General features: G+C 37.7%; 11 protein-coding genes across 11 annotated transcripts; 7 read left to right on the top strand and 4 right to left on the bottom strand.

The window, feature by feature from the left end:
- Positions 1 to 463: 463 nt before the first annotated feature.
- Positions 464 to 2,186, top strand: RHIMIDRAFT_235280 (PAP/OAS1 substrate-binding domain-containing protein; the record flags this gene model as incomplete). Its single annotated transcript, XM_023608328.1, has 7 exons — positions 464 to 522; positions 603 to 852; positions 918 to 971; positions 1,039 to 1,585; positions 1,646 to 1,787; positions 1,840 to 2,085; positions 2,156 to 2,186. 7 exons carry the CDS (start codon positions 464 to 466, stop codon positions 2,184 to 2,186), a joined length of 1,329 nt encoding a protein of 442 aa, XP_023468215.1.
- Positions 2,187 to 2,332: 146 nt separating this feature from the next.
- On the bottom strand, positions 2,333 to 3,055 carry RHIMIDRAFT_235279 (uncharacterized protein; the record flags this gene model as incomplete). The annotated part of the gene is made up of 1 exon (XM_023608327.1): positions 2,333 to 3,055. One exon carries the CDS (start codon positions 3,053 to 3,055, stop codon positions 2,333 to 2,335), a length of 723 nt encoding a protein of 240 aa, XP_023468214.1.
- A 53-nt stretch (positions 3,056 to 3,108) lies between these two features.
- On the top strand, positions 3,109 to 5,423 carry RHIMIDRAFT_290225 (P-loop containing nucleoside triphosphate hydrolase protein; the record flags this gene model as incomplete). Its single annotated transcript, XM_023613718.1, has 7 exons — positions 3,109 to 3,499; positions 3,555 to 3,691; positions 3,757 to 3,999; positions 4,050 to 4,371; positions 4,446 to 4,743; positions 4,797 to 4,952; positions 5,011 to 5,423. Exons 1-7 carry the CDS (start codon positions 3,137 to 3,139, stop codon positions 5,421 to 5,423), a joined length of 1,932 nt encoding a protein of 643 aa, XP_023468213.1. The 5' UTR covers positions 3,109 to 3,136.
- Positions 5,424 to 7,038: 1,615 nt separating this feature from the next.
- On the bottom strand, positions 7,039 to 9,164 carry RHIMIDRAFT_199670 (SNF2 family N-terminal domain-containing protein; the record flags this gene model as incomplete). The annotated part of the gene is made up of 3 exons (XM_023606398.1): positions 7,039 to 8,546; positions 8,601 to 8,724; positions 8,787 to 9,164. 3 exons carry the CDS (start codon positions 9,162 to 9,164, stop codon positions 7,039 to 7,041), a joined length of 2,010 nt encoding a protein of 669 aa, XP_023468212.1.
- A 1,243-nt stretch (positions 9,165 to 10,407) lies between these two features.
- RHIMIDRAFT_249462 (uncharacterized protein) lies at positions 10,408 to 10,791 on the bottom strand (the record flags this gene model as incomplete). The annotated part of the gene is made up of 1 exon (XM_023610622.1): positions 10,408 to 10,791. The coding sequence occupies one exon, from the start codon at positions 10,789 to 10,791 to the stop codon at positions 10,408 to 10,410; it is 384 nt and encodes a 127-aa protein (XP_023468211.1).
- A 3,641-nt stretch (positions 10,792 to 14,432) lies between these two features.
- On the bottom strand, positions 14,433 to 15,271 carry RHIMIDRAFT_275288 (uncharacterized protein). Its single transcript, XM_023612542.1, has one exon. The coding sequence runs from the start codon at positions 15,259 to 15,261 to the stop codon at positions 14,530 to 14,532; it is 732 nt and encodes a 243-aa protein (XP_023468210.1). The 5' UTR covers positions 15,262 to 15,271; the 3' UTR covers positions 14,433 to 14,529.
- Positions 15,272 to 16,445: 1,174 nt separating this feature from the next.
- On the top strand, positions 16,446 to 16,873 carry RHIMIDRAFT_275287 (uncharacterized protein; the record flags this gene model as incomplete). Its single annotated transcript, XM_023612541.1, has 1 exon — positions 16,446 to 16,873. A coding segment is annotated over one exon (428 nt), but the record flags the coding sequence as incomplete, so codon positions are not given.
- Positions 16,874 to 18,691: 1,818 nt separating this feature from the next.
- Positions 18,692 to 19,524, top strand: RHIMIDRAFT_307938 (lactoylglutathione lyase). Its single transcript, XM_023614549.1, has 4 exons — positions 18,692 to 18,816; positions 18,879 to 19,013; positions 19,070 to 19,283; positions 19,336 to 19,524. The coding sequence occupies exons 1-4, from the start codon at positions 18,719 to 18,721 to the stop codon at positions 19,369 to 19,371; spliced, it is 483 nt and encodes a 160-aa protein (XP_023468208.1). The 5' UTR covers positions 18,692 to 18,718; the 3' UTR covers positions 19,372 to 19,524.
- Positions 19,525 to 19,635: 111 nt separating this feature from the next.
- RHIMIDRAFT_275260 (uncharacterized protein) lies at positions 19,636 to 20,148 on the top strand. The gene has a single exon (XM_023612540.1). It carries the CDS (start codon positions 19,790 to 19,792, stop codon positions 19,991 to 19,993), a length of 204 nt encoding a protein of 67 aa, XP_023468207.1. The 5' UTR covers positions 19,636 to 19,789; the 3' UTR covers positions 19,994 to 20,148.
- Positions 20,149 to 20,901: 753 nt separating this feature from the next.
- Positions 20,902 to 24,354, top strand: RHIMIDRAFT_275259 (heavy metal translocatin). Its single transcript, XM_023612539.1, has one exon. It carries the CDS (start codon positions 20,942 to 20,944, stop codon positions 24,254 to 24,256), a length of 3,315 nt encoding a protein of 1,104 aa, XP_023468206.1. The 5' UTR covers positions 20,902 to 20,941; the 3' UTR covers positions 24,257 to 24,354.
- Positions 24,355 to 24,869: 515 nt separating this feature from the next.
- RHIMIDRAFT_275258 (uncharacterized protein) lies at positions 24,870 to 25,925 on the top strand. Its single transcript, XM_023612538.1, has one exon. The coding sequence runs from the start codon at positions 24,917 to 24,919 to the stop codon at positions 25,832 to 25,834; it is 918 nt and encodes a 305-aa protein (XP_023468205.1). The 5' UTR covers positions 24,870 to 24,916; the 3' UTR covers positions 25,835 to 25,925.
- Positions 25,926 to 26,923: the final 998 nt, after the last annotated feature.

Raw genomic sequence — 26,923 nt, 5'->3', positions numbered from 1 at the left:
TTAAAATCGCCGTAATGAACACGGTCTCCCTTTTGGGATAAAGATTGTTGTTTTTGCATAAAACAATCCCAAGAATACAGCCACATCGAGCTATTACTTTTATCCTGCTTTCCCCTCTCAAGATTATGTAAAGACCAATTTACTTATATTCTAAATCCTTCGCAGATACAAAAAAAAGTAAATTTTAGCTCCCTTCTCTGGAATACCTATAAAATAAAGATAGTGTCCCATAAAAATAAAATCGACTGCTTGTGACAGGGTTTTTTGAAAGGTAAAAAGACAATCTGCGTGCTCGCGTTTTACTTTTTCTTTTTTCCTCTTGTTGTTAGTATACCAAACCCATACCCACTCTCCCCTTTATCTTTTCTTTTTTTTACTGTATAAGTATATATATATATATATATATATATATATTTATGCATAAAAGCAATGATGGCCACAGTAAAAAAAAGCATAACAAACGATGACTGGCTCAGTTACCTACAACGATATCACATTATTGAAACAGAGGAAGAAAGTCAAGTAAGGTAAAGTCTTAATATAAAAAATAAAGAAAAACAAAGAAAGATATACAATGGGATATCTCATATTATTATTAACAGAAAGACGATCATTAAGCTTCTAGAAGCCATATTACCTAGCTTTTCAAGAGCAGTGGCCAAGGAACATGATTGGAAAAGGGGAGACATTGGATGTGCTCTATTACCTTTTGGATCATACGCACTAGGTGGGTATCTTAGAAATGCAGATATTGACCTTATCCTAGTATGTCCTCAATCCGTCCATCGAAGGGATTTCTTCAAACTTTTCCCACCATTGTTAAAGCAGCAACCACAAGTAACAGGCTTAGAGGTAAACCATTGATACCAAAACTTGTTATTCTCCCTTCTTTTTTATTCATGAATGAATCAATACAGACGGTACAAAGGGCCACTGTCCCTATTATCAAGTTTAATATTGACAAAATACCTGTAAGATAAAATATATATATATATATATATATTCATTCGATCAGCCTTGGACTGATATATTGCGTAGGTTGACATTTCATTCGTCCGACTTAGGATTGATAAAGTGATTCCCAACATTAACTTTCTGGATGATTCTTTATTGATGGATATTGATGAAGCTTGTTTAGCAAGCATGGATGGTCCTCGTGTGAATCAGTTCTGTAAAAGCCAGATCAAACAACAGCATGTAAGGCTATTTCAGACATGTTTACAATGCATCAAGCATTGGGCAACAGAACGTGGTATTTATAGTAAACCCATTGGTTATCTCAACGGGAGTGCTTGGACCTTGTTACTCGTAAAGACGTACATGTCAATCAAGCATCAGGAGGAACTGACAGTGACCTATGTCCTACAAGAGTTCTTCAAGATGTGGAGTCGCTGGCCATGCCAAACTCCAGTGATGTTAACAAATTACATACCTGATAGAAATGGTCGTAGAATTGAGTATAAAAATCTTACCCAATTTGAGGATTCCGTCATGCCGATCGTTTCACCCTGTTATCCGGTATGTAATGTAGCACCCAATGTTACAAAGTCAACAAAAAAGGTCCTACAGCGAGAACTTGAGAGAGGTAAGCCGTAACAAGGTACTCTTTTTTTCTTTTTATTGACAAGGAGTCTATTATGCTTAGGATATGCTTTATTGACCATGGAAAGAGTATCAGCGCATGCTCTTATTCATAAACTCTTTAATCCTATCAATTATCTAGCAAGATACAAGCATTTTATAAACATTATAACGAGTACATCGACAATAAATAACCATGAAGCATGGTAAGTTTATAAAAAGAAAGTGGGAGAATCAAGCGTACTTAAATCTCACTAGGACGGGCAGAATGGCTATTCATATACCAAAATACATTGAAATGATTGAAGAAGATCCAGCTATAAAAGAAGTTCAACCCTTGATGAAGTCTTACGATACCGTAGTGAATTATAGAACCACTGAAGAAAAGATTGATTTACAGAATGGTTTTACACAAGAAGAGGCAAGAATACACGACAATGGTAAAATGAGCCCAGGAGTCATTTATCTGACTTATTATCTCATTGGCATAACCTTTAATACAACGTGTAAGTTTATTATTCTATATAAATATATATATATATATGTATATATTCTATATATTAACTTTATACAGTCAAAGAAGTGGATTTAACGAGCTACAGTAAAACATTTCTATCACTTTTAAATAGCAAAAAAAGAAGAGACGAAAATGTAAGTTGGGCATTAAGATACATAAAGAGATCAGAGGCAGCTGCCTTTATAAGATTGTCTTTGGATGAATCATCACGACAATAAATAAGGGACTCTTGTGTTAATTTCTAATCGTCTTTGCTATTTTATCTTTCTTAATTGTATCAACAGTGTCTATAAATCCAACAAGAATATATCGCTCTCCTTTAGTTATACTCACTCCACTATGCTTCACTGATCCCTCATGATGAGCACAATCGCCTTGATTGAGATGTATCACTTTATCAACACTTTCATAGTATGTTCCTCCACCTTCAAAGTCACTTGGATCACTTATCAATAAAGTAAGTGAAAACAGACACCCATCTGTATGCAGCTGAAGACCTCTCTGTGTGTCCATTGAATACTTTACTAAAAAGATATCTCTAAAGTCCAAATCAGCCTTGTTAAATCCATAGCGTGCACCTAACTTGTCAAACAACCGTTCTTTCACCAGTGGTTCCAGATAGGATAGGTTTGGATCTGTGCGAATAGGAATATCTATCGTTGCAAATGCCGAGTGACGATCTGTTGTCCAGTCGTTTTGCTTTCTGCAAACATTCAACACGCTCTCGCACTCGTCTTGGGTCAGCAGCTGGTATTCTATCCCTGGTATCTTGAAATCTTTTCTGTTTTGCAGAAAGACCAATCTGTTCTCTGTCATCGATCGTTTTGATCGATCTGTTGGTAATGCTGCGATCTTGTCATTTAACTTGAGTTGGTTCTCTTGTTTACGCTTTTCCAAGTCGAGTTGTTCTTCTTTTGACAATTCTCCAAAGAGATCAAAGCAAGTTGTAGTAGACATTACAAGAAAATAAGAAGAAAAAAAAAAAAAAAAAGACGGTAGCACCTAAATTTCTTTCTTTCTTTCTTTTTTTTTATTGGAATGAGAATAAGTGACTCATTAGATGAACCTCTGTTGGAAAACCCTTCCAAACCAATAACTAGGCCATTATCTTCAAGCCAATATAGATTTGATAGGTTGTTTCTTAAAAGATTTCATCGTCTTTTACGAATCCTATTCAATACAAAACGTCTTAGAGCATGGTCTACGACAAAGGAAGCCCGTAAACACAGTGTGTTTTGGTTATACATTACCTTTGTGTGTATTGGTATTGGATATGAAATAATCGTTTATTTTGTTGGTTTGATACCAAGCAATTTCTACACAATCCTTACCTCCCGAGATCTTGCTGGATTTATTCGATATATCCCTACCTGTCTACTTCTCGTCTTTGCAGTCGCTACTGTAAGTTTTGTACTTTATCAATAGACACAAGGATCTTATGACTCTTTTCTACCAGTGTAAAAGCTTATTGAAATTCATGGGAGAACTTTTTGCTATCAAGACCAGGCGATTGCTCACTGTGCACTTGCAACATCGATATATCAAATCAAAGATGGTTTATAATCTATTGATGAATCAATATGTAGACAATCCGTAAAGTAGTTTCCTCTGTATTTATTATACATATGCTGGGTAACTAATATCATCCTCCTCTCAAGTGATCAACGTATCACTCAAGATGTGGATAAATTCGCAGAGACCTTGCAACAGATTATCACAAATCTGATCATTGCACCTCTTATGGCCATCTATTATACATACAAATGTTGGGCGGTCACTGGCTTCTTTGGTCCACTGGCTGTGCTTGTCTATTTCTTGATTGGATCATTACTAAGTCGTAGGTTGATACAACCCATAGTAAACGCTGTATTCTACAAGGAACTTCAAGAAGGAAACTTTCGGTAAGATCTATTGGATGATGATGATGTGTCTCTAACTCTCTCAAGAAAAGATACCTACATGTCAGACTACGACAATATGTTGAATCAATTGCCTTTTGTGATGGGGAAAAAGAAGAACATGATAGAGCAGATCAAAGCTTGAACACTTTATTAACCTATCAACGCTCCATTGTGAACAATGGCTTATTTTTGAACAGTAAGGAGTACAATTTGCCGCACTGTGTAAATAATGTTGATTGCTTCATTTTAGTGGCCAATGAAAGCTTCTCTTATTTGGGATCCATCATCAGTTACTTTCTTGTAGCCATTCCAATATTTACTGGAGCTTTGGATGGCAAAGATGCTGGTGATCTCAGTTCGATTATCAGTCAGGTACTGAGAAAAAATGGACAAAATACAAATCATATATTTAATCCTTTTTTTTTTTTTTTTTTTAAAAAAAAAAGAGTTCATTTGTTATAATGTATCTCATCTTTTTATTCTCAACAATCCTTCAACAATCCACCAAACTTTCAGATCTTGCTGGTTATACTGCCCGTATAGGCGAGCTACTAGAAGCCTTGGACCAAGTGATCGAGAATCTGGAAAATGTAGAGATAGATCATCCTCATCATTTTGATAATGGGTGTGATCATATCGAATTTGATCACGTTACGTTGTATTCCCCCTCAAGAAAGCTTATTGTACGTGACCTTTGTATAACCATTCAACCTGGACACCATGTAGTCTTTACAGGATCTAATGGTAAGAAAAGAAAGGGAGAAGGGATCAATGTCTTACATTAACTGTTTCTTTAGGAAGAGGAAAAACGTCTATATTGCGTGCCCTGGCAGGTTTATGGCCATCCTCTGAAGGAACAGTACGTGTACCCAAAGATATCTTGTTCTTGCCACAGATACCGTATCTGGTCGAAGGATCCTTAAGAAACCAACTTGGATACCCTTCTGGCCAATGTAAGTGCCTCCAATATATAAAAAGGAACGATTCGAATTCAACTGTTTTCTCTTATAGGCACAGATGAATCGATTTTGAGTAATCTAGAAAAGGTACGCCTGAGCCACCTTGCTGGTATGCTGGAATCTTTTGATACATGCTATGGACAAGAATGGTACAAGATGCTGTCTCCTGGTGAGCAGCAAAAGCTTGTCTTTGCTCGTATTTTTTACGCAAATCCTCGTTTTGTAGGCAAGTACATCCTGCAGCACACATATACATTAAGATCTAAACTTTTTTTAGTACTTGATGAAGCTACAAATGCAATGGATGAAGAATCTGCAGAGCATCTTTATCGTCTACTATTAGAATCAGGCATAACCATCATCAGTGTGACTCATCAACCAAGTATTATCAAATACCATCACACTGAGGTGCATTTAGAATTCAATGGTGAATATCGAATTAGACAAATCAATAGTAGCTCTTGAGCACTTATTGGTTCATTAACACTTAATTATCAACATTGTGCAAAAAGGACCTTTGTATAAAATGACTTTTTACGATTAAACTAGAATGTTATATAATTGACTTTTTACGGCCGGCATGTCTTTCTTTGTAAGCATAGTTTGAACATCTTTTTTCTCAAGGAAACAGCGGCAGTGGAATGCATATCGATTTAAGGAACGGTGCTTAATGAATTAACAAAGTAGTTTATTACATGAAACGAAAAGGATGGAAATTTGGTTAACGATAGTTGTTTTGGGCATTGGGTAAAGCCATATCTGTAGGCAGATTTTTCAGACTGAACCCAGGGAAAGAGTGAATCATCCTTCCCTCTGAGATCACTTGTCACTAGCATCTCAAGGTGGTCAAGCCAAAATCTTAGCTATTGCTGTTCTTTTGTCCTTTGAAGGATCTTTCTCTACTAATTTGATAAAATGTTCAACTGCGTTCCGGTTGCTCACAGATTCATGTTGCCGCTATATTATTATAAAGTAACTTTATTAAAACGCAACATTCTTTTACTTATTTATTATGTGACTTACAGTGTCTCAAAATCATCAGAGTGCGAAAGATTCATGTTGACTTCCATACTACAATAGCATTATCCATAACTGTTAGTTTAAAATCAAAACGTTTTCGAAGGCGCTTTTTTTTATAAATCACAGGTTGGGCTATAAACTATAAATGTTGTCAGTGTCTTGTCTCGCATTACCGTATTTCCACTCCAGTTTCAACTAAATCAAGTTTGCAACTTGATCTAAACTGAAGTATATGTTTAAAACCCAAAGACAGTTCTAAAACTTGTTTGTGATACCTAATAAACATTTAGCTTTTGTAAAGCTCTTTATAAAAAGAAAAGACCAACACTACATGCACCTGAAAATAGGTTAATACTACAGACGTTTCTTCTTCTAGGCACTACATGTAAGGCTGCCCGGTGGGATATCCGTTAATGTAAATACACTTGAACGACCTGGGTTCTTAGTTGATCAAATTGACAACATAAAATTAGAATAATAAATTCTTTTTTATCTCCTTCTTCTTTATATATTCGTGTTCTACATTAAACAACATGGTAAGATAGTTGTCATGATCTTTTAAGACTGGAAATCCTCGTCAAAGATTCCATTGATCACAACAAGCTTGAGTATGCTCTTGCTTTTAAATACATGGCATATCTATGTTTCTTTTATAGTTGATAAAAATACTAATTATTATCCTATTTATAGGCTTTAGCATTACTTTCTATCTTATCTCACTTTCCCACCACAAGCTATATGAAATGATAAAAGTTGCTCACATGATGCTTCCAGGATCTTTGGAAGAGCTTCCATCATTTGTTAGCTTAAAGACCCTCCAAGCATTATTTTTCGTATGTGAAACTTCTGGCGATTGTACGTCCCTGCGTCTGATCCTAAAGTGATCAAAGAGAGAGTCAAATTTGCAATACAAATGCGTACGGCATGCAATGACTTAATTTGAAAATCCAGCGTATATGATGTACTCTTCCAAGAGGAGAAATATTATAAACAAATGAATAAACTAAAAAATAAACTTATTGTTGTGATAATATGTACAATATGCGAGAGTTCTATTTGTTTATTTCATGTGTGAGATATATTGAAAGACATAAGATACAATGTTTTTATGAGCCTCTGCTATTAAAATAGGATCGGGTAAACGCAAGAGGTCTTTATCGTAATGATTCCACGTACTTGTATCACCATAGTTCATGGCTTCTGCAGTTGTGTGCTGTTTACCTTGAATACATCGTTTGCATTTAAACGTATCGTGCGTTTCACACTCGCTCGTTGAATTCAATTGGAACAATTGACGCATATCTGCAAGTGAGAAGTGACGCTCCATATCTGCTTCATCTACAACACAGTTTGACAATGACTGTTTGTGCGATTGTCGCTGGAATATCTTTTCTTCAATGGTGCCTGCAGCAATAAATCGGTAAATATAACAGTCCTTCTTTTGCCCATCTCTCCACACACGGGCTAGAGCTTGCTGGTCAGCTGCAGGGTTCCAGTCTGGATCGAACAGGACGAGTCGATTGGCACCAATCAAGTTCAATCCACAACCACCCGCTTTACTGCTCAGCAAGAATACAAACTCTTCGCCTTCAGGATTATTGAAACGGTCCACCAGCTTTTGTCTTTTAGGAATCGTCATGGAGCCGTCTAGACGAAGTACACCGTATTGTTGCTCCTTACAGTATGCTTCAAATATATCCAGTGTTTGTGTATAGTTGCTGATAAGCACAATCTTGTCTTTTGTCTCCTTTTTGATTTTTGCAAGCATGCGAGCCAATACAGTAAATTTACCAGAGAAGGAAGGATCAATTCGCTTTGAGTTGTGATAGTTTGGAGGAAGTACAGATTCGCTACCATACAAGTCGTCAGGCAAGTTCAATAAATTAGGGTGATTACAGAGCTTCTTTAAGAGTGTAATCGCTTTCAATGGTTGACTTCCTTGTCCACGTAGCAGTGTTTTTATTTCAGGTGAGGTCAAGAACACATTGTATAGTGCTTCTTGTAAAGGTGCCAGCTTACAAAAGACAACATGTTCGTACTTTGTTGGTAGATACTTTGTCAAGATATCGTTTGTTCTACGAATCGTAAACTTGGACACAATTTTCCAGAATTCGGCTACTTTTTCGTCACTGAGCTGTCTTTCCTTTTCTGATGCGTCCGCATCTCGACCACGCAAGATAGGGTTTTCATAGTTTCTTCTGAACTCATTAGGTGTACCAAGCAGACCAGGATTGGCAAAGTCAAGCAAGGAATAGTATTCACTCAGGTCATTTTGGATAGGTGTACCAGATAAGATCACTCTTCTTGAGACTGGTAGGCTATTTAGTTCTTGAAACAACAAGGATTCACCATTTTTGAGTCGATGACCTTCATCACACAGGAGTATACCAATAGGCGACTTTCTCAAGTATTTGCTGTAGGTTCTTAAACTTTCATAAGAAATGATGAGGATTGGATTGATGATTTGACCTTGGGCTGCGCCCCATCTTTTAACCGCTGCAATCTTTTCTTTACTTCCTCCACTATCGACAACAAGTGGTCTCACACGAGTCTCACCAAGCCATTTGACTATTTACCGTAAATATTAAACATATAGTAATCGTGTGTCTGTCTAAAACTTACCAAATTCGTTTGCCCAATTCTTTACTAAACTTGAAGGACAGGTGATGATTGCTTTATTAATCGTAGGTTTACCAATTTCTTCTGATTGCTGAAGCAAAGTCCATACAAGGGCGATACATTGAAGCTACAAATCAATAATCGTTAATACATCATGTCGCTTGTCTATCAGTAGCATATGTAACTTACAGTTTTTCCTAACCCCATTTCATCAGCCATGATACAACCAAATGCTTCAGGATAAACTTTGCCTGTAGTACATCGATAAAGAAACTTGACACCTTCAACCTGATGTGGCCTCAAGACTCTACCAAGTGTCGGATCAACGACGACATGACCTATTTTCTTTTCTTCCTTTTTGATTCCAAGAATGTCGGCTAATGTCTTTTCTTTCTTCTTTGGCTTATCCGTCGTAATCTTTAAATCATCTTCCACATGGTCCTTATCTGGATCCCATAGGACCACAGCATCTTCAGCTGTGTGGTCATAGAGTGCTCTCAACAAATGTCCTGCTCTCTTGCGCATACCAAGCGACTTCTTTGCTCCAAATTCACTATTTACTTGCATTGGCTGACCATTGCTGCTTTGAATGGTTGGTACTTTAAACTTTTTGAGAATAACAGCTTTTGCATCATAGTTTTTTGATATTCTTGAAGGTGGAGGAGGAAGCTTTGTTAGTGCCTTACGGTTGGATAGATCGTTTAAAAAGGACCTAGGTTTTTTATTAACGTGCTGATCCTCTTGTTCTTCGTCTACAAAGTCTGAATCTACAGAACTGTTGCCATCGTTATCTGTGATGAGCTGATCGTCTTCGTTGTCTTCTTCTTCTTCGTCAGTATCTTCACTTGAATCAAACACTTCGATCGGTTTCTTCTCAACCTTCTTTAAGCGACTGGAAGATCTCGTTAAGCTTGGTATGGGCCGTGATCTCTTGAGCATTCCAAATAAATAAATATAAATATAAAAAGAAAAAAGAAATGCTCTTTCGCAGCATAACCAAAGTTTATTCTCCCTGAATCCAACAACATTTCGGTCACAAATAATTTCAGATAAATGCGGTCCTGCGTCTGATTCAGTCGCGACGCGCTACACCAATAAAAGTTGAGGGTTACCAGAAAATTTTTAAGTTGGTAACCATGGCAACAAGCTGAGTTATGTTATTCACATGCTTAGAGTAGAAACAAAGCATGTTCTTTAAATCATTGGCTAAAGGGTCAAACATTCATGAAAAAAAAAAAAAAAAAAGAAAAAACGCATGCTACGCTTTGATCTGCCAAAAGTAGTATAGGATGTAGGTGTTAAATTCTGCTTGTCCTATGATAATATAATTATTACTTTAACTTCTAGCTGCCATTCATTCGGATATTCTCTTTTCAACCGCTCAAATGAGAGAGAAAATCGGAAAAGCAGTAGCGGCAGTAGTAGCCGTACTATTGTTATAATGAAGAACAAAGGAGACGATGTAAATTCTCTCCCAACTGAACACATCCAGTTTTTTTTCTGCTTGAAACTTGATCGTCTTCTGACTTGTAATTTTTCATTTCTTGCCAATAAAGTGACAAAAATCCCAGGTGCTTACAAGAATAAGCCATTCATCAATTGCACTTTTTATACAACTGACAACATAAACAAGCTTTCTTAAAACGACTCCTACCTTGGTTTTATTAGATAAGGCAAGATATTCTTTATAGATAATTTAAACTATGTATCGTCATTTTATTCCATTTCTAAACAAGATAATAACAAATGATGATCTATTTCTCTCTTTTCTTAAACTTGAGGGGGGGAAGTATACAATTTATTTACATGTTTATTTCTTCTTTCCTTTAGCAGCAGCAGCAGCAGCCTTTTTGTTGTAGCCACCACTAGCAGCAGCCTTCTTCAAGGTAGTTGAAACAACCTCGTCACTTTCGATCCAAGAGATATCTGACAGATCTAAATCACCGAAACGTTGCTGGAATTTGGTCAACTGTTCACTTTCATCCGTCACGCCTTCCTTCAACATGGCAGGATTCCAAAGTGGATGGTTACGAGTATCTTTTGTGAGACGAATTTGAGAACGAGTGGGTGAAGTCGTACGGACGGTATAAGTTGCTCCATTACTCAAGACAATAGTTTGTAAGAACTTTTCTGGTTTAGGTGCTGCTGATGCTGTCGAAGCATGTCTGACAAATGGTTTAGCAAATCGCATCATGGCTGAATCTGACAGAAGTATGGAACCTGGAAATTTTTTGTTATTTATTGTGACTTTGATCGCTCTTTAAATTTGAACAACTTTGAATAACGCTTTTCTGCATTTATTTCTGACCAATGCTACGGACGATAGCGTGTGTATGAAAATTACCAGAATTGTACATTCAGTTGAGAGTAAAAAGCTGAAAAAATGTGATGGAGAGTTAGGTTTAATTATAATGGCGAGGAATATGAACTATCATGAAGCTAGAGTTGTTCAATGAATTAATAACGCATAGGTCATACAGTCGTTCCACTGCCAATCAAACAGTTGTCGAAGTGGAAGGAGAAGATGAGATGGTCACCCGCCCATTAACTTTCAACTGGCTTTCTTCACTGTTGTTTTTCTCCCAAGATAGATAGAATTAGCAGCGCTCAAAGATCTGAAGAAATAGGAACTCAAAATTTTTTTTATTATATATTCATCTGAAAATAAAGCGTGGCACGAAAGAGCCATTACCACCTCATCTTCTCCTTCCACTCCGGCAACTGTTTGATTTTTGTGATGCTGCTGTATCTGCTAATGGTATGTGACTTAGTTAGATATGTCGTAATATTAATATATATGTTTACTACCTGCATTATAAATTCTTCAATATCTCTAATATTGGTTGATAAACCAGCATAGTCTAGAGCCACCGATATCACTGGCTCTTTTGCGCTGGTGAGATACTTTATTAGTTCTAGAAAGCAAAACATATTACTTCAAGTTGTCTTTATCATGCACTATGCATTACCTACTGTGGAACTGTCTGCTCTCTCCAGACCATGCTTCTGATGTTTGTCGCGTTCATACATTGACTGGCTTGCTTTTGAATTTTTTGACACAAACACCTTGTCAACTAAGGATCGAGTTTTTAGCTTTTCAACCACTTTTTTTTAACAACCTTGTTCTGCATTCTTCATCTATGTCTGCAGGTGACTTTCGTGCATAGCCGACGATCGTTATGCCTTGTTCTTTCTGAGTTAGCATAAATTCTCTATAATTGTAGTTATATTCGAGGATATTATGAATAATATTTGCTATAGATTGACATTTAACAAGGATATTGGAACATAATGTTTTATTTTACCTTCATAATTTTTAATCAAGACATACAGACTCCAACATCGCGAATACGATCCGTTTTCATCCTTGCTTCTTTTACTGAGCAAATCACTTTTTCTTGTCAAAAAAGCGATATTATTTTTCCGCAGAAAGAGGTTAAGCTATTGAATGTTTTGTTGCTGAATAGCGTTGAATGCAGCAAAATTTTACTGAAGGTATTTGATAAAGTGACAATACTTAACGTATAAAGATCGCCTCTAATAGGCTCATTTGAGTATACTTCGTTAATAAACTTAACTACTTGAATCTTCGTTTTTAATTAATTTAAATAGTACATTAGCAAAGTTACAGATAGAAAGCTCAGATGTATACCAAGTTTTGGTAAAAGTTCATCGCTTTTATCTTTTTCGGTTACGTGTTCATTAACTAGAAAAGAGTTGCCATAAACTCGTGCTTTAAAAGCAAGGACAGGAACAGCAGGATCATTTAGGTAGCAAGCGTTCTGCTAATCGCTAAGTAACAGAAACTTCTCTAAGCTTTAGCAGTTGAAAATAGATACAGAGTGCTTGATTTTTGCTAATAGTAATCGTAATGCTACGAAGAGAAAAAAAAAAAAAAAAAGAAAAGGTTTAAAGTAAGGGAAAGGCTAAATGCACCAGAAAATACACCAGAAGTCAAACTAATACTACGTGCGCTGCCTTTACCCATTACCTATAATGTAGTCTAACAAAACTTTTCACCATCTTAATTTGTGTTTCTTTTCAGGAAGAAGAAAGAAACATACTAACTTTGTGTTGCAAGTTTGATCAACAAAAGATCAATCACCTGTAATTATGATGGCATCGTATTTTATACTAGAGAGCGTGAACTGGACATACTTAAGTTCGGTAGAGACTTTGGCAGTATGAAATTATATAGTGTCTCTATATGTAGTGCCTAGAAGAAGCGCTCGTAGTATTAACCTATTTTCTGGTGCATGTAATGTTCGCCTAAAGCTGTTCAGCTTACATTTCAGTTTTGCTTCTACGTCTTTGCTTGATAGCTATCATAGCATTTCACGTGTTAAAAATGGAATTGTGTAGCTGCTGGTAGAGTAAAAACGGCTATATTGCCGAAACGAAGATTAGGGTGTGATGGTTCCCCTCCCATGGTACAGAAGAATCTTTTAAATACCCATACCTAGCACCAATTCTCAAGATACAGACGAGTACACTGTTAGAAAGATGTAAGGAAATAGCAAAAGTTTTTATTTTATTATATTACTGAGAATAAAGCGCTACTAGAAAGCCTACGATCACATCCTTAGTCTTTGTTTCAGCAACATAGTCATTTGTGCGTTACGCTGATCTTTCAACCGAACCCAATGACGTGAGAAGAATGTTGAAGTAAGTGGCTGAAAACATCAATTTAAGATAATTAATGTTAACAATTTCCAGACTGAACAAGAACATCAAAGAATTAGTGATTGTACATTGATTGGAAATCGAGGTTTTTACGCGATACTATTTAAAAGATTATTCTGTGGCGAAAAAGCTTAATTGTCGTAAAGGGTCAGTGCATCGATCAAAGCAAAGTGTTATTGAAGAGATGGTCGACGTCAAAAAAATATATATAAACGTTTCTTTTTATAACATATTACATTGTAATTAATTCACTGATTGAAAGCAAAAAGTGGCAAGGAGCTTCGAGACTATGGATGGTACAAGTAGTTATTACTTCAATTACAAAAGTACATTGGGTACATGCGCAGTTCATTGAAACCTGTACCCGTAATTACAATTGTGCACTGGTTGTACATGGTTCCTATCGGTCGGCAGCAAAAAGTTTTATTGCACAATTGTCTCGACTTATTTGTTACTTACCCCAGCCTGTACACAATTTGACGCCATAATGATTTCTGTCACAGAAAGAAAAGAAGAAAGATGCACGGTCGCGGGCATACTTCCAAAAAAGCGCCACTCTATGCACCTGCTTAATTTCCTTTAAATCCTTATAGCCATAGTACTACACATATGTGAGGTACCAAGCGATATACTCTACGTTATAATCATTTTGGTTGAATATACTGGATTTAACTATAACTGCCTTAAAAGAAAGCGTAAATGTGTATCTGGGTCAGGGATCACTGAAAATAAGGCTTAGCCTGCCGAATGGCAAAACGTTTTTCATGAGAGAGACTGACAGTTTCTTGCCACATGGTTTCATAGTTTTAGAGTAATGGTGTAACATGCTATTTGTTGGAGATGGTTACGTCTTCTTACATTAGAACAAGCCAACTATTTCTCTCTCTTTTTTTTATGACTAAAGAAGGAAACTGATCAAGAGTATAATATGAAGCAACATTAGGCCCAAAAGAAACATTTCGAGGATCATAATAGATCTCGTCCCATACTACAAACTTTGATATGATACAGGTTCCGTTGGTCTGTCTACATGAATTTCTAGAAGCGACACATGGCCCTGCACCAGACTGAACACAAAGAATGACATAAAAATGCCACATGGTTAAAATGGCTTTGTGATGGGGTCACGGATAGATACGGAAGATTTATTCTTATTATTATTATTACTACTACTACTATGAGTGATCATTCTATATGTGCAAAGGAGGTTCTGTTATATAATACAAAATATGTAAGATGTAAATACAATTTAGATGGAGAGTATGCGAGCAGTTATTTTTTTATCATGAAGCCATTGCGTTTGCATTGCATCAACAAAGTGGGTTTCGCTTGAAATCACAACCACATTTTCTGTTATGGAACTAGCTGACGATGTTTGTTGTTGATGGTTTGACAGGGTTAATAAAATGAGATGAGGTGATAGATTGATGTTGAGTAGAGCAAACTTTTGAATAATCTTTGATTTTAGTTCGTTAAATGTGATTGATCGAGGTACTCGAAGAATGATAATGTTATGTGCATCATATACCAACTTGATTCGAATGACATCTTCCTCTTCTTCTAGTATGGTATCGTTCCTTAGGAGATCTGTGCAACTATCACCATGACTACTGCTACCACTGCTGCTGGTGTCACTGGAAACATCCAGGTTGAAAAAGGAAATATAGAAATCGGAGCTGGTAATGGCGGAAGGAAGTGCCAAAAGATATTTACAAAACTTCTCCAGTTCCGCTTGTCGTTGTGAATATTTTTGGTGTCTCTTGATCCAGTACATCTTTTTATTATCCATCTTTAATGGTAAATATGTGCCTTTGTCAATAGTCTGTAATTGTTCATAGAATCTAATAAAATCTGAATATCTTCTGTAAACTTCAATTTTGTCGTGATTATCCAATTCAATCTGAACAGGAAACCAAATATGTTTATCTTGTCCACGTTCGAATGGTTTAACCGTGATATCTTTTATGTTGCAAATTGTCATTTGTTTAAAATAATAAATAATAAAAAAAGAAAAGAAAAGAAAAAAGGACCCTGTATTTATACTTTTTTTTCTAAATGTGGTTCGATATCTGATGACAGCCGTAAACAGAAGCCGTGAGGCGCGCGCGCGGCGGAGGGGAAAGGAAGTAAAAAAAAAAAAAAAAAGAAAAGGGGCACATGCAAAGATCGCTTTGACTGTGACGCACAGTGCTATATTAAAAAGTTGGATCATCCAGGAACTTGTTTATTCTAACAATACTAAATCCAGATTTTTTAAAATGTATGCTTCTATTATAAGTTATCTTTGGGATTCACATGTTAAAGTCATTTTATAATGATCCTTTGATGATGTTCGAGAACTGCCTGATCAAGTAATGGCCCCACACAGGGAGAGAAGAGTTAGAATGAGGTGACCGACCTTTTTCTTGAGTTCCCAGGAACCCTTTACATAAGCACAATACCCCAAGGAAATTTATATTTTTCCTTGAGTAAAACTTGTGACAAACCATCCTTGTTTAATTGACAACAATCATCATAAGCTTTGGATTGTTCATAAGATGTGATCTACTTGCCGTCTTTTTTTTTATTTACAGTAAGCTTGGCATCCATATCTTGCATAATGTGCTCAACCATGCTTTTTACATAACCAAGTTTATTATCACCATGTAATACATTGACTTATATCCTCTTTCCTATCATCTCATCTATTCTGTATATCTGCTCTGCCTGGCAATCTTGCGAAATCCCAAGATCTGGGAATGAATTTATTGAGTAAAGAAACAGAGAGAAATCGTCCTTTCTTTTTTTTGCGTTCTTTGCATACAACAAAAGTCATGTTTGATGATTTGAGATCAGAGCAAGACATTTGGAAAAACTGCATAAATATGATCCTCACCTTACTTGGTAGAGATTGATTCATAATCTGTTGTATCTATTTATTAATCTACGCGCACCACTTTTCTTTGTTCATAATTAGAGGACAATCTATTTAGTGATTCAACTCCAAAAGCAGATGCGCAAAGACTTAATTTGCTAAAAGGCGATCAAGGAAGCTTAGGTATGTATAAAAGATATATATATGTATATCCACTTTATCCTGACCTGTTCCAACAAGTATCATCAACACCGACCACACCTAGCTTTAAACGCAAACGCAGTGTATCAGAAGTAGTTCATGAACGAAAAATGCAAAAGCTCTCCAGTAGTTTAGCCAACGACATCGCCCGCAGTTTATCTGTTGATGATGACGATGAAGACATGGGATTTCAGTTCACCAAACGAGCACAGCGTCAACAGGAAGATAACCCCATGCCCACCCTTCGTCGAATATCTCTTAGTGGAACGTCCAATCCGTGCTCGTACTCACTTGAACAGTGGATGAGACAGCAAGCAGAGATGCATCGTATTCCGCTCTTCAAATACAAGGAATTATCAGATGAGAAACAAAAGGAACTTCGAAAGGAACTGGATCTACTGCAGACACCCAATCAAACCTTTGATCAGTTGAGAGAACATTTATGTAAAGTGCTCAAATTGGCTGATGAGCTTGGTGGTGATCATACGCTAAATTTTACAGTAAGTTTTGATGTTGTCTTTTTGAACAAGAGGCTCATTTTTTTTTATAAGCAAATATTTCCAGAATGGTCTATTTATGAATACCGTATTAATAGCCTAGCAAGATTTGTGCAGGTAAGTATTACAGGTGAACAACATAGAGTGATGATTAAAAAATTTCCTCTTTCAAAAAAAAAAAAAAAGGCCATGGAAGACATGAACAACTCGATTCATACGACTATACCAAGAACATCTGACCTACTGCAGGACATCAAAAGACTTCAGACCACATTAGACAGCAAATTGGCCTTGTATGGTGACGCATTATCGCAGAACGGCTTAGAATGGAAAGCAATGGGCCTTCCAGTGGATGATCATTTACTGGCAGCGACCAAGCAATGGTTGTTCAACCTTTGTGTCGGTCTGATGGAGGCTCTAGAGCTTGAATGCAAAAAAGTGGGAGACAGTGTGAGTGACATGTCAGAGCTGTATGATTTGCCAGTAGGGGAAGAACTGATGACATCTATCTTGTGCGGCTTAGAGTTCGTTTCGGAAGCATCAGCTTGCATAGGATATAGTAGCCCTAGTATTGTTTACAGCTGTCGAGCGATGGTTACAATCTACAGTCAATGGATCTGTGAGAACCTTGATCATCTTCATGATAAAGCAACCGAAGAGGAAGATGGAAAGAAGATGAGAATATCTAATGCTGTACCCACTAAGCGCGTGGATATCCGATATATGCAACTGCTAGACAACATGATACGAGCCATGTCATGTTTACTGACTCTTGCCGAACTGGAGATCGTGCCCAATGGCTCTTCTCCCTCTGTAAGCGATACCCATATTTCATTGGATAATTTGACCTCGGTTCTCGTAGAGTTTACCGTCAGGGCCATTGGCGTGATCCAAACCGAGAAAAACCAGAAAAAGGTGACAGGTAACGTCTTGGCCAATCCACAAGCTACCGTGGTCTATATGTCCGAACTACTTTTATCCTTTGTCGATCGAGTAATTGAGCTGGGAGGAAGTGATGTGAATGAGGCAAAACGAATACAGGTATGTTTATCAGGATAGACATAAAATAAAAGGGTGCTTATATGACTATAGACGCTGCATGTATATCTTAAAGATATTGAGAGTAACATTGAACACTAAAATGAACAGCAACAATCGCATATGCAATGTAAATAATACAAGCATTACACACAAGTGTACAAAGAATAAATTCAAATATATATGCTCTATAGACGGTCGCTTTAAAAAATGAGCGAATATTATTAAGTGAATTGTTGATGAAAGTTTGGGGAGGCGTAGCAATGATGCTCTGACGGTTGTACACTGTATCTACATGGGAGGGTCTTTCAACTCCGTCTATCTCTTCCCTTTTTAAAGAAATGTACCCATTTGTCATCATTATGATAGCTTTGGACATTTATATGAAACCAGCTAGATGAACAATTGTTTATAAATCATCAGTGATACTTACTTATGGGATATACACGTCTCCTTTCACTCTATGAACGACATGCCTATTACCTGAGTATGCCCCAAAATAGGTCTATCCCGACATGTAGAATAAATATTTTACCGTGATAGAACATCTTGATCTCGCGTGATCATTGTGCTGGATATAAAGTGTGAAATAAAGAGAGAGAGTTTACATATTACGCGTCCTGCTCCCATAGCAAACAGTTTCGACATTGCCAGGCTCAAAGCATTGGTTATGTCAATGCGTCTAGACCCATTTGAACTATACATCAATGTGACGTTATGACGAAATAAGCTTTTTTTTTTTTTCTGTTGCTATTAAAAAAGTGACTTGTGTTTGTAAGTCTATAAAGATTACAAATACAGCACTTTATGTTTTCTTTTTTCTGTTTTTCGTAACTTTATCATATATCATGACTGATCCTAGCAAGTACGTCTTTAACCACACCATGATCCGTGTCAAGGATCCCGAGGCTTCTGTTAAATTCTATACTGAAGTCGTTGGCATGAAGTAAGTTAAAAATATACGCGCCGCCTATTCAAAAAAAACATGTAAACTCATACCACATAAAGACTTATAACCAAACTCGATTTTGAAGAAAGCAAATTTTCATTATACTTTTTAGCTTATGTTGATTCTGTTCCCGAATCCGAAGAAGAAAGAAAAAAGTTGGCCTTTAGTATTCCCGGTGTTCTTGAATTGACACAGTAAGCATAATCATTCGCATATAAGCTTTTTTAAGCTAAGAACTTTTTTGTTGTAGCAATTGGGGCACTGAAAACCAAACTGACTTTGCTTACTGTAATGGCAATACAGATAACGGTAAAGGATTTGGTCATATAGCTATTATTGTGGATGATATCCAAAAGGCATGTGAACGCTTTGATTCTCTTGGTGTCAAGTTTATCAAAAAATTGACGGATGGTAAAATGAAGAATATCGCGTTTATTGCTGATCCTGACAATTACTGGGTTGAGGTAAGTTTATGAAGAAAGAAAGTAATGAACAACGACTCATTGTTCATTTTAGGTTATTGCCAACCCCAGGAATGGTGCTCCTGTCTAATAATAAAAATAAAGGGCATTGTGATAATGACTTTTCTTTCATTGTGTCCATGTGTAAAGCTATGCATTAAAAGGGTCGTATGTGACATAGTATTAAAGGGGAAGGAAGGAGTTATTTAGATGAAAGATAATCAACATTGCATATAAGTGAGCAATAATTGTACTTTTTTATATTAATCGATATGTCGAATTAATTAACATAATGAAAAATGTGCCTCTCATTATTTGGCATTTATTGTTTAATGAGGTGCTGTTTTAGCTTTGCATTAACAGACACACAATAAAACGGAATAGGAATGACTTGGATATACAACCAATGGAAACGAATTTACTCACCAAGGATTTAGTATAAAAGGATGTCCTACTTTAGCTTGTTCTTTTTGATATCTTTCTTTTGCTATTAATCTTGATTTTAAACTATGAGTCTTACTCTCTATCTCGCTCTCCTTTTCGTCGCTATGATTATGGTGACCTCTGCTGCTCCTTCAAACAAGGCTTGCCATAGGCTCGCGGAACCTCATGCAAACGCTGTCTGTAAATCCCATTGCGACAATGCAGGTTACTTATTGGGTGAATGTGGTAGAGATGGTATCTGTCTCTGTCGCACTAAATATAAGAAATAATGTTTATATGTCGAATGTATATGTACAATAATACCTCTATTTTATCAACTTTGTATTATTAAATAAAACCTTATTGTTTTGTATACTCCACTTTACGAAATATTGTTTATGGCAGCACGTTTGATTATTACGCGCCAGGTAGATTTGTTAAAAAGAGAGAGAGAGTAACGAATGCTGGTGCAGACGCAATGTCTGATCTATAAAAATGATAATATCAATCATTGGATTGACTACAAAGTAGATGGTTTACTAGGATACTTAAAATAGACATGCCAAACATAGTAGCAATATGTTGTAATTGTTTAACAATGCCTCTTTTTATGCGCTTTATACGCTTAATACACTTTTATTGAATATGGACTATCCAAAAGGAAGAAATGTCATGCTGGAATACGGTATTGTGTCCTTTGACAACTGACAACTAATATTCCTTAAGCAATTGTAACTCATGTTGTACGATGATACCTGACTGTTGATAGATTAACTCCATCATGTGGGGCCCCAGGATTTGATTTCGTGATAGGTTTAAGTTGTTTACTACTTGATTGAAAAAGAAAAAGATCGTCTCCTTAATATCTCTTTTTTTTTTCTAATCTGTAATAATTAAATGATTTCTCTATTACAAACTGAATGTGGTCAATTCTTGCTCCCGTGCATTTTCTCATTTGTAGTTTTTATAATAAAATAGAGTTTTCCTTACTTGACAGATCTTATACAAAAAGATGTACGCGTTGATTTCCTAACAATCTGACATTGATTTTTTTTCACAAGCAGACTGTTGATTGTTGATTGATAAGATTTCTTGTACTGGACAAATTTATGTAAGACGGAAAGGAGAGAAAGTCGGTAAATTAAATCAGCCGTTTGACCCTAATCAATAGGAAAAATTCTTTACCACTTTTTTTTTCTTTTATTATTATTTCTTACGCTTTGTGGAGAGTCGCTGCAATGTCGGTTAATGCGACACTTCCTATTCAAGGCATGACTTGTCAGTCATGTGTCAGAGCCATTACAAATGCACTCTCACCTATTGTAGAAAAAGTCAACGTCGACTTGGAACATGCCTGCGCAACCGTCAGTTATGACTCTACACAACTATCACTGGAAAAAATCATTGAAACAATTGAGGATTGTGGTTTCGATGTGCCTATGGAGACTAAAACACTCTCGTTGACTGTACAAGGCATGACCTGTATGTCCTGTGTCAAATCGATCACCTTGGCCTGTAAGGCTCTTCAGGGAGTACACTCAGTCGTGGTCAGCTTGGAGGAAAATAAAGCAACAGTGGATTACAGGCCTTTGGAGACAACACCTCAAAAGATTATGGAAACGATTGAAGACTGTGGGTTTGATGTTGCAGAATATTCCAAGGACAACCAACATAAACAAGTTAAAAATGAAACAATAGGAGCAGCAAAAATGACTCAGCTGCATGTAAGCGGTATGACCTGTGCATCTTGCGTCAACAGTATCGAACGGGGGGTTGGACAATTAGCAGGTGTTCAGAGCGTTCAAGTCTCCCTCCTTGCTGAATCAGCAACCGTTCATTATGACCCGACCCAGTTACACACAAATCAGCTCGTGGCTGCGATTGAGGATTTAGGATTTGAGGCTACCGTGCTTACTGAAGAAACCGTCACACCCATCAATGACGAAAACAGTTCTAGTGATGTGAGCCAGCTCCAACTTCAAATCTATGGCATGACCTGTGCCAGCTGCGTCCATGCGATTGAAACCGAGGTCAAAAAACTAGACGGCGTGGTAAGCGTGTCTGTCAACTTGATGACCGAGACAGGCATCATTCGCCATAATCCCACGGTTGTAGGTGCTCGTGAAATTGTTCGGGCAATCGAAGACTTGGGTTTCAACGCACTTGTATCCGACCGGACCCGAAGGGTACAGCTCGAGAGTTTATCCAAGGTGCGGGAAATTCAGCAGTGGCGGAGACTGTTTTTCCAGAGCCTTATTTTCACCTTGCCTGTGTTTGTGATTGCGATGATATTCCCTGAATTTGCCTTTGGCAGAGACTTACTCAACACGCCGACGTACATCGTTCCAGGTCTCTTTCTTTTTGACTTGATACAACTCGTCTTGACAATCCCTGTTCAGTTTTTTATTGGTAAACGCTTTCTTGTGTCTGCCTACCAGTCTATGCGCCACGGTGCACCTACGATGGACGTCTTGGTGGCCATCTCAACCTTGTCTGCATTTTCGTTTTCTTTACTCTCCGTCATACGTTCGGTCCTGATCGCGTCCCCAGTCCGACCCTCTGTCTTTTTCGATACCTCATCCACCTTGATCTCCTTTATTCTCCTAGGTCGTTATTTGGAAAACATGGCCAAGGGGCAATCCTCTACTGCGCTGTCTAAACTCATGTCGCTGACACCCTCCGCTGCCCTCTTGGTGGAGTATGACAAGGACGAGACGATTGTAGCCGAGAAACAGATTCCGTCTGAGCTGATCCAGATTGGTGATTACCTCAAGGTCATTCCTGGTGCCAAGGTCCCTACCGACGGTATCTTGGTCTCTGGTCAATCTTCGGTGGACGAGAGCATGATCACGGGTGAGGTCGATCCTGTAGACAAGACCTCTGGCCAGACCGTGATCGGAGGCACGGTGAACGGTTTAGGTACCTTTGTGATGCGCGCTACACGCGTAGGCTCTGATACAGCCCTCAGTCAGATCGTCAAGCTTGTCGAAGATGCTCAGGTGAATAAGGCTCCCATCCAAGGCTTTACCGATAGAGTCGCAGGTGTCTTTGTTCCCTGTGTCCTTCTCTTGGGCGCACTCACTCTCATCTCTTGGACCCTGCTCGTTGGTTGTCTGGGGGTCAACCGTATGCCAAGTCTATTACAGCATGAGATACAAAAGGAAGGAAATGGAAACTGGTTCTTTGTCTGTCTCAAGATGTGCATCAGTGTCATCATCGTCGCCTGCCCTTGTGCACTTGGTCTTGCTACGCCTACAGCCGTCATGGTAGGTACGGGCCTTGCTGCGGAACATGGTGTGATCTTTAAGGGTGGTGCTGTGCTCGAAACCGGTCAAAGGGTCAACAAGGTCGTCTTTGATAAAACAGGTACGCTAACGACAGGCAAGGTCGAAGTCGTCAATTATCAAGCCTGGGACGGTGCCGAAAAGACAAGACAGTATATGTTGGTACTGGCAGCGCTGGCTGAAGCCCAAAGCGAACATCTCTTGGGTCGTGCTATTGTGAACAAGGTGAAGGAACTGCGTGGCTTGGAGCCTGAGGCTACTTTGGATCGTCTCGGATCTGTATCTGAATTTAAGAGCGAGACTGGATTTGGTATTGAATGTTATGTTACGCTTGAAGGTCAGGACAAGAGACAACATGTGGTGGTAGGTAATCAGCGATGGTTGGAGGACTTCCACGGTATTGCCATGACAGATGACCAAATGTCGACTGTACGTCATGATGCGGCCAAAGGATTTACCTCGATTCTGGTTGCTGTGAACGGTGTGCCCTCTGGATTTGTCTCTGTATCGGACACGGTCAAGCCTGAAGCTGAGATGGTGATTCAGACCTTACACCGTATGGGTGTCGATACGGCTATGGTGACGGGCGATAATGCTACGACAGCACACTGTATTGCTAAAAAACTAGGCATTACTGAAGTACACGCAGGTATCTCACCCAACGGAAAGACGGATATCGTAAAGGGCATGCAGAGCCAACTTCGACCTCAGTCTAGATTCTTGCTTGCACCTAAGCTGGTTCCGACTGTCGTTGCTATGGTGGGTGATGGTATTAACGATTCGCCTGCGCTTGTTGCTGCTAACTTAGGTATTGCCTTATGCAGTGGTACGGATATTGCTATGGAAGCTGCTGATGTTGTCCTCATGAGAGCTGATCTGACGGATGTCATTGTGGCTCTTGATTTGTCCAAGTCGATTTTCAAGCGGATCAAACTAAATCTGCTATGGGCTTGCATTTACAATATTATTGGTATTCCCCTTGCCATGGGCATCCTCATACCCTTTGGTATTCACCTTCACCCTATGATGGCAGGCATGGCTATGGCTGCAAGTTCAACCAGTGTGGTCTTTAGCAGTCTCATGCTCAGATGGTTCTGGCGTAAACCGTCCTTGGATGAACAAGACAAGGTAAAGATAAGCAAATTCAGATTGCTTATAAGAAAGCTGTTTCAAGTGGATGGCCGTAGCAAAGGAGTGTATCAACCACTACAGAGCAGTCAGTCAGATTATGACTTGGAAAGCTTAACACCCACATCACCACGACATTAATTGTATATTTCTTTCATTAATTGTAAACATAATCCAATTCCCTTTCTCTTATATAAATTTCTTACACTATTTTTTTTTTTAATAAATGAAGCCAGAATACAGTATTAAATATGATAGATCAAATGACCATTGTAGTATTATTTTTTTCTTTGTGTCTAATGCCGTATCCTATGAAGCAGCCTTTACGTTGTTTACAGGTAGTAATGCTTCATAGTGTAGTTGACTATGTCAATCAGTGCCCATAGGACAGACATAACAACAATGTCAGAAATGAAGGTAAAGATTTGTTACAGAGACTTGCGTTGATGTATTCAGCCAAGAAAAAGACACACCTTAAATATCTGTGGCCGTGTTTTTTATCCGTTCTACACCACAGAAGAAGAGATCAAGATAGAATCGCTTCTCTTTTTCTATTATTAATCAAAGTAACAAAATATTGTATTTAACAAGCAAATAGCAAAGAATGTTTTACTTTATATGTATTTTATCCATAATAAGGACAACATACCTAAAGAGTTCTTTTTTTTTTTTCTTCTTTCTGTGTTTATAAAGTGGCACTCTTGTCTATGCAGACCCATTTGTGTACTCACTCAAAAAAAAAAAAAAAAAAATTAAGACTCACTCTTCTTTTATACTAATTCTCTTAAACAGCCCATTAAAATGGATCGTCGCTACGATTACCCTCCTAGACCACGTTTTACACATCCAAGACCGAGATATGACGACAGATACTACAGACCACGATACCATCCTTCACCACCACCACCACCTTCGCCTTATAGGTATCCCAGACCTCCTCCTCGTCCTTCTTCTCCTTACTACTACCCAGCAAGACCAAGGGATTATCACAGCTATTACCACCATTCCCGATCTTCCTCATCGAGACATGATGATAGAAGAAGGCCAGAGAAAGTGTCGAATGGGTCAACATCAAGAAAACAAGAAGAAGAGATAAAGAGCATGGGCCCATCGCAATCAAAAGAGGAGCAAAGAGAAGCAACAATCGAAAAAGAACAGAAACCAATAGAAGAAGAGAAAAAGCCAGTGATAAAAGAAGCCGTGATTTCGTTTGATTCAGATGGAGAAGATGATTGGGTGAATGAAACCATGGTGCAATCGAGCCATGAGCCAAAACAAGAAGAACCACAGGAAGAGAAAAAGAAACAAGAAAAGGACAGTTTACCGGAAACATGGATATCTTGTCAGACAGAGAAAGGAGAAGTTTACTATTATAATCAAATAACGCGTAAGAGTGTATGGGATATAAAAGACATTCATGACAATAGAGGAGCAAATAGCAGTGATCATCGTCCTGTGAAAAGAGAAGTGCATCATTATCATCGTACCGAGATACGTCAAGTACGACCTTATTATGACAGATATCCATCTCCACCTTCTTCTAATATACCGCCCTCACCGCCACTACCATCGTCACCATCGTCGTCGTCACCATCAGCACCAGGTCGATATTATCCACGGCGTTATCCACCTTACCATCAACCACCTCTATATCAACCGAGATGGGCAGATAGAAGAGCGATGAGAAGAAACGAACCTTATGAAAAGAGATACAGATAATGCTTTTTTGAATTATTTTATATAAAATGTTTGTTTTATCCCCAAAGTTTTTTCTGTCATGTATGGGACACACACACACACATACACACACACACAGCACAGCACTTCAACCTGCAGCATTTCATAAAGTATATAATGTTCTTGACATAAGCTCAATTTTGGCCTTGCAGAAAAAGAACAGACTACACAGACATGAAGAGAGAGAGAAGAAAATCCTATTTACTACTTTTCTTAATATTAGGTAAGATGCATTTGATACTCCAATGCGTTACAGATGATGCATACTTTGCAGATAAATCATGATCACATTATTATAAAGTATAATAAAGAATAGGTGTGTATAATCATCAAATACACAGAGAGGAAGAGAATGATTAATGATGTACGTATAGTTGTAAATACAATGTTAAAACATGAGGATTGACTACTACTAATTGCGCTTTTAATCTTCATTTTTTATGCATTTGATAGTTATTGCTCATGTTTGCTACAATAAAGAAAAAAAAAGAAAGGGTCTAAAGTTAAACTTTAGTTTTTACACTGCATTACTCATTTTCTTGAAGCAGTACATTTAGGCTTATTGTATATTAATAATAGGCCATTAGTCAAACTGAACTGATAATGCTCCTTATAAATTTACCTGTTGAATAAAATGTAACTCGTAACCTCCCCCAAAACAAAATATCCTGACGATGTGTTCCAGAATGACAGTAATATACGGAGATAGCGAAAGAATGCCTTTTTTTTTGAATTTCAAGCTTAAGACTAGATTGGATCACTTTAAGAGTTTGGCAAACTATGAAAATTTATAGATTGACATTGGTTTGGAGAACTCGTTCATTAGCTAAAATAATCATTTGCCTTTCATCTCTCAAGCGAATCAAATAGTTAGCATAGCTAAGTGTAATGAGCAATATGATAGATGATTTTTGTTTATAATAGCCTAAATAATTACAGCAGGACTGGTTCAGAAATCAACGGATACTTTTATATCTTTGGGTTTATCCAGATCTATATTTATATGAGAAGATAAAAACTTCCTCTTCATTTGGTTGGAGTTTTTGACGCAGCGATGATGGAAGAATCGTC

Source organism: Rhizopus microsporus (assembly GCF_002708625.1).
Source record: "Rhizopus microsporus ATCC 52813 unplaced genomic scaffold scaffold_4, whole genome shotgun sequence".
Taxonomy (NCBI): Eukaryota; Fungi; Mucoromycota; class Mucoromycetes; order Mucorales; family Rhizopodaceae; genus Rhizopus; species Rhizopus microsporus.
The sequence above is the reverse complement of the archived record's forward strand: the minus strand, read 5'-3'. Positions and strand labels throughout refer to the sequence as shown.

What these genes read in the sequence shown, in the direction of transcription:
- RHIMIDRAFT_275258 (XM_023612538.1), top strand. Translation starts at nt 24,917, where the DNA reads ATGGATCGTCGCTACGATTACCCTCCTAGACCACGTTTTACACATCCA.
- RHIMIDRAFT_275260 (XM_023612540.1), top strand. Translation starts at nt 19,790, where the DNA reads ATGAGTCTTACTCTCTATCTCGCTCTCCTTTTCGTCGCTATGATTATG.
- RHIMIDRAFT_275259 (XM_023612539.1), top strand. Translation starts at nt 20,942, where the DNA reads ATGTCGGTTAATGCGACACTTCCTATTCAAGGCATGACTTGTCAGTCA.
- RHIMIDRAFT_275288 (XM_023612542.1), bottom strand. Translation starts at nt 15,261, where the DNA reads ATGACAATTTGCAACATAAAAGATATCACGGTTAAACCATTCGAACGT.
- RHIMIDRAFT_307938 (XM_023614549.1), top strand. Translation starts at nt 18,719, where the DNA reads ATGACTGATCCTAGCAAGTACGTCTTTAACCACACCATGATCCGTGTC. An exon ending in ACTGAAGTCGTTGGCATGAA is followed by an intron (nt 18,817 to 18,878) that starts GTAAGTTAAAAA and finishes TACCACATAAAG; the next exon opens with ACTTATAACCAAACTCGATT. An exon ending in GGTGTTCTTGAATTGACACA is followed by an intron (nt 19,014 to 19,069) that starts GTAAGCATAATC and finishes TTTTTGTTGTAG; the next exon opens with CAATTGGGGCACTGAAAACC.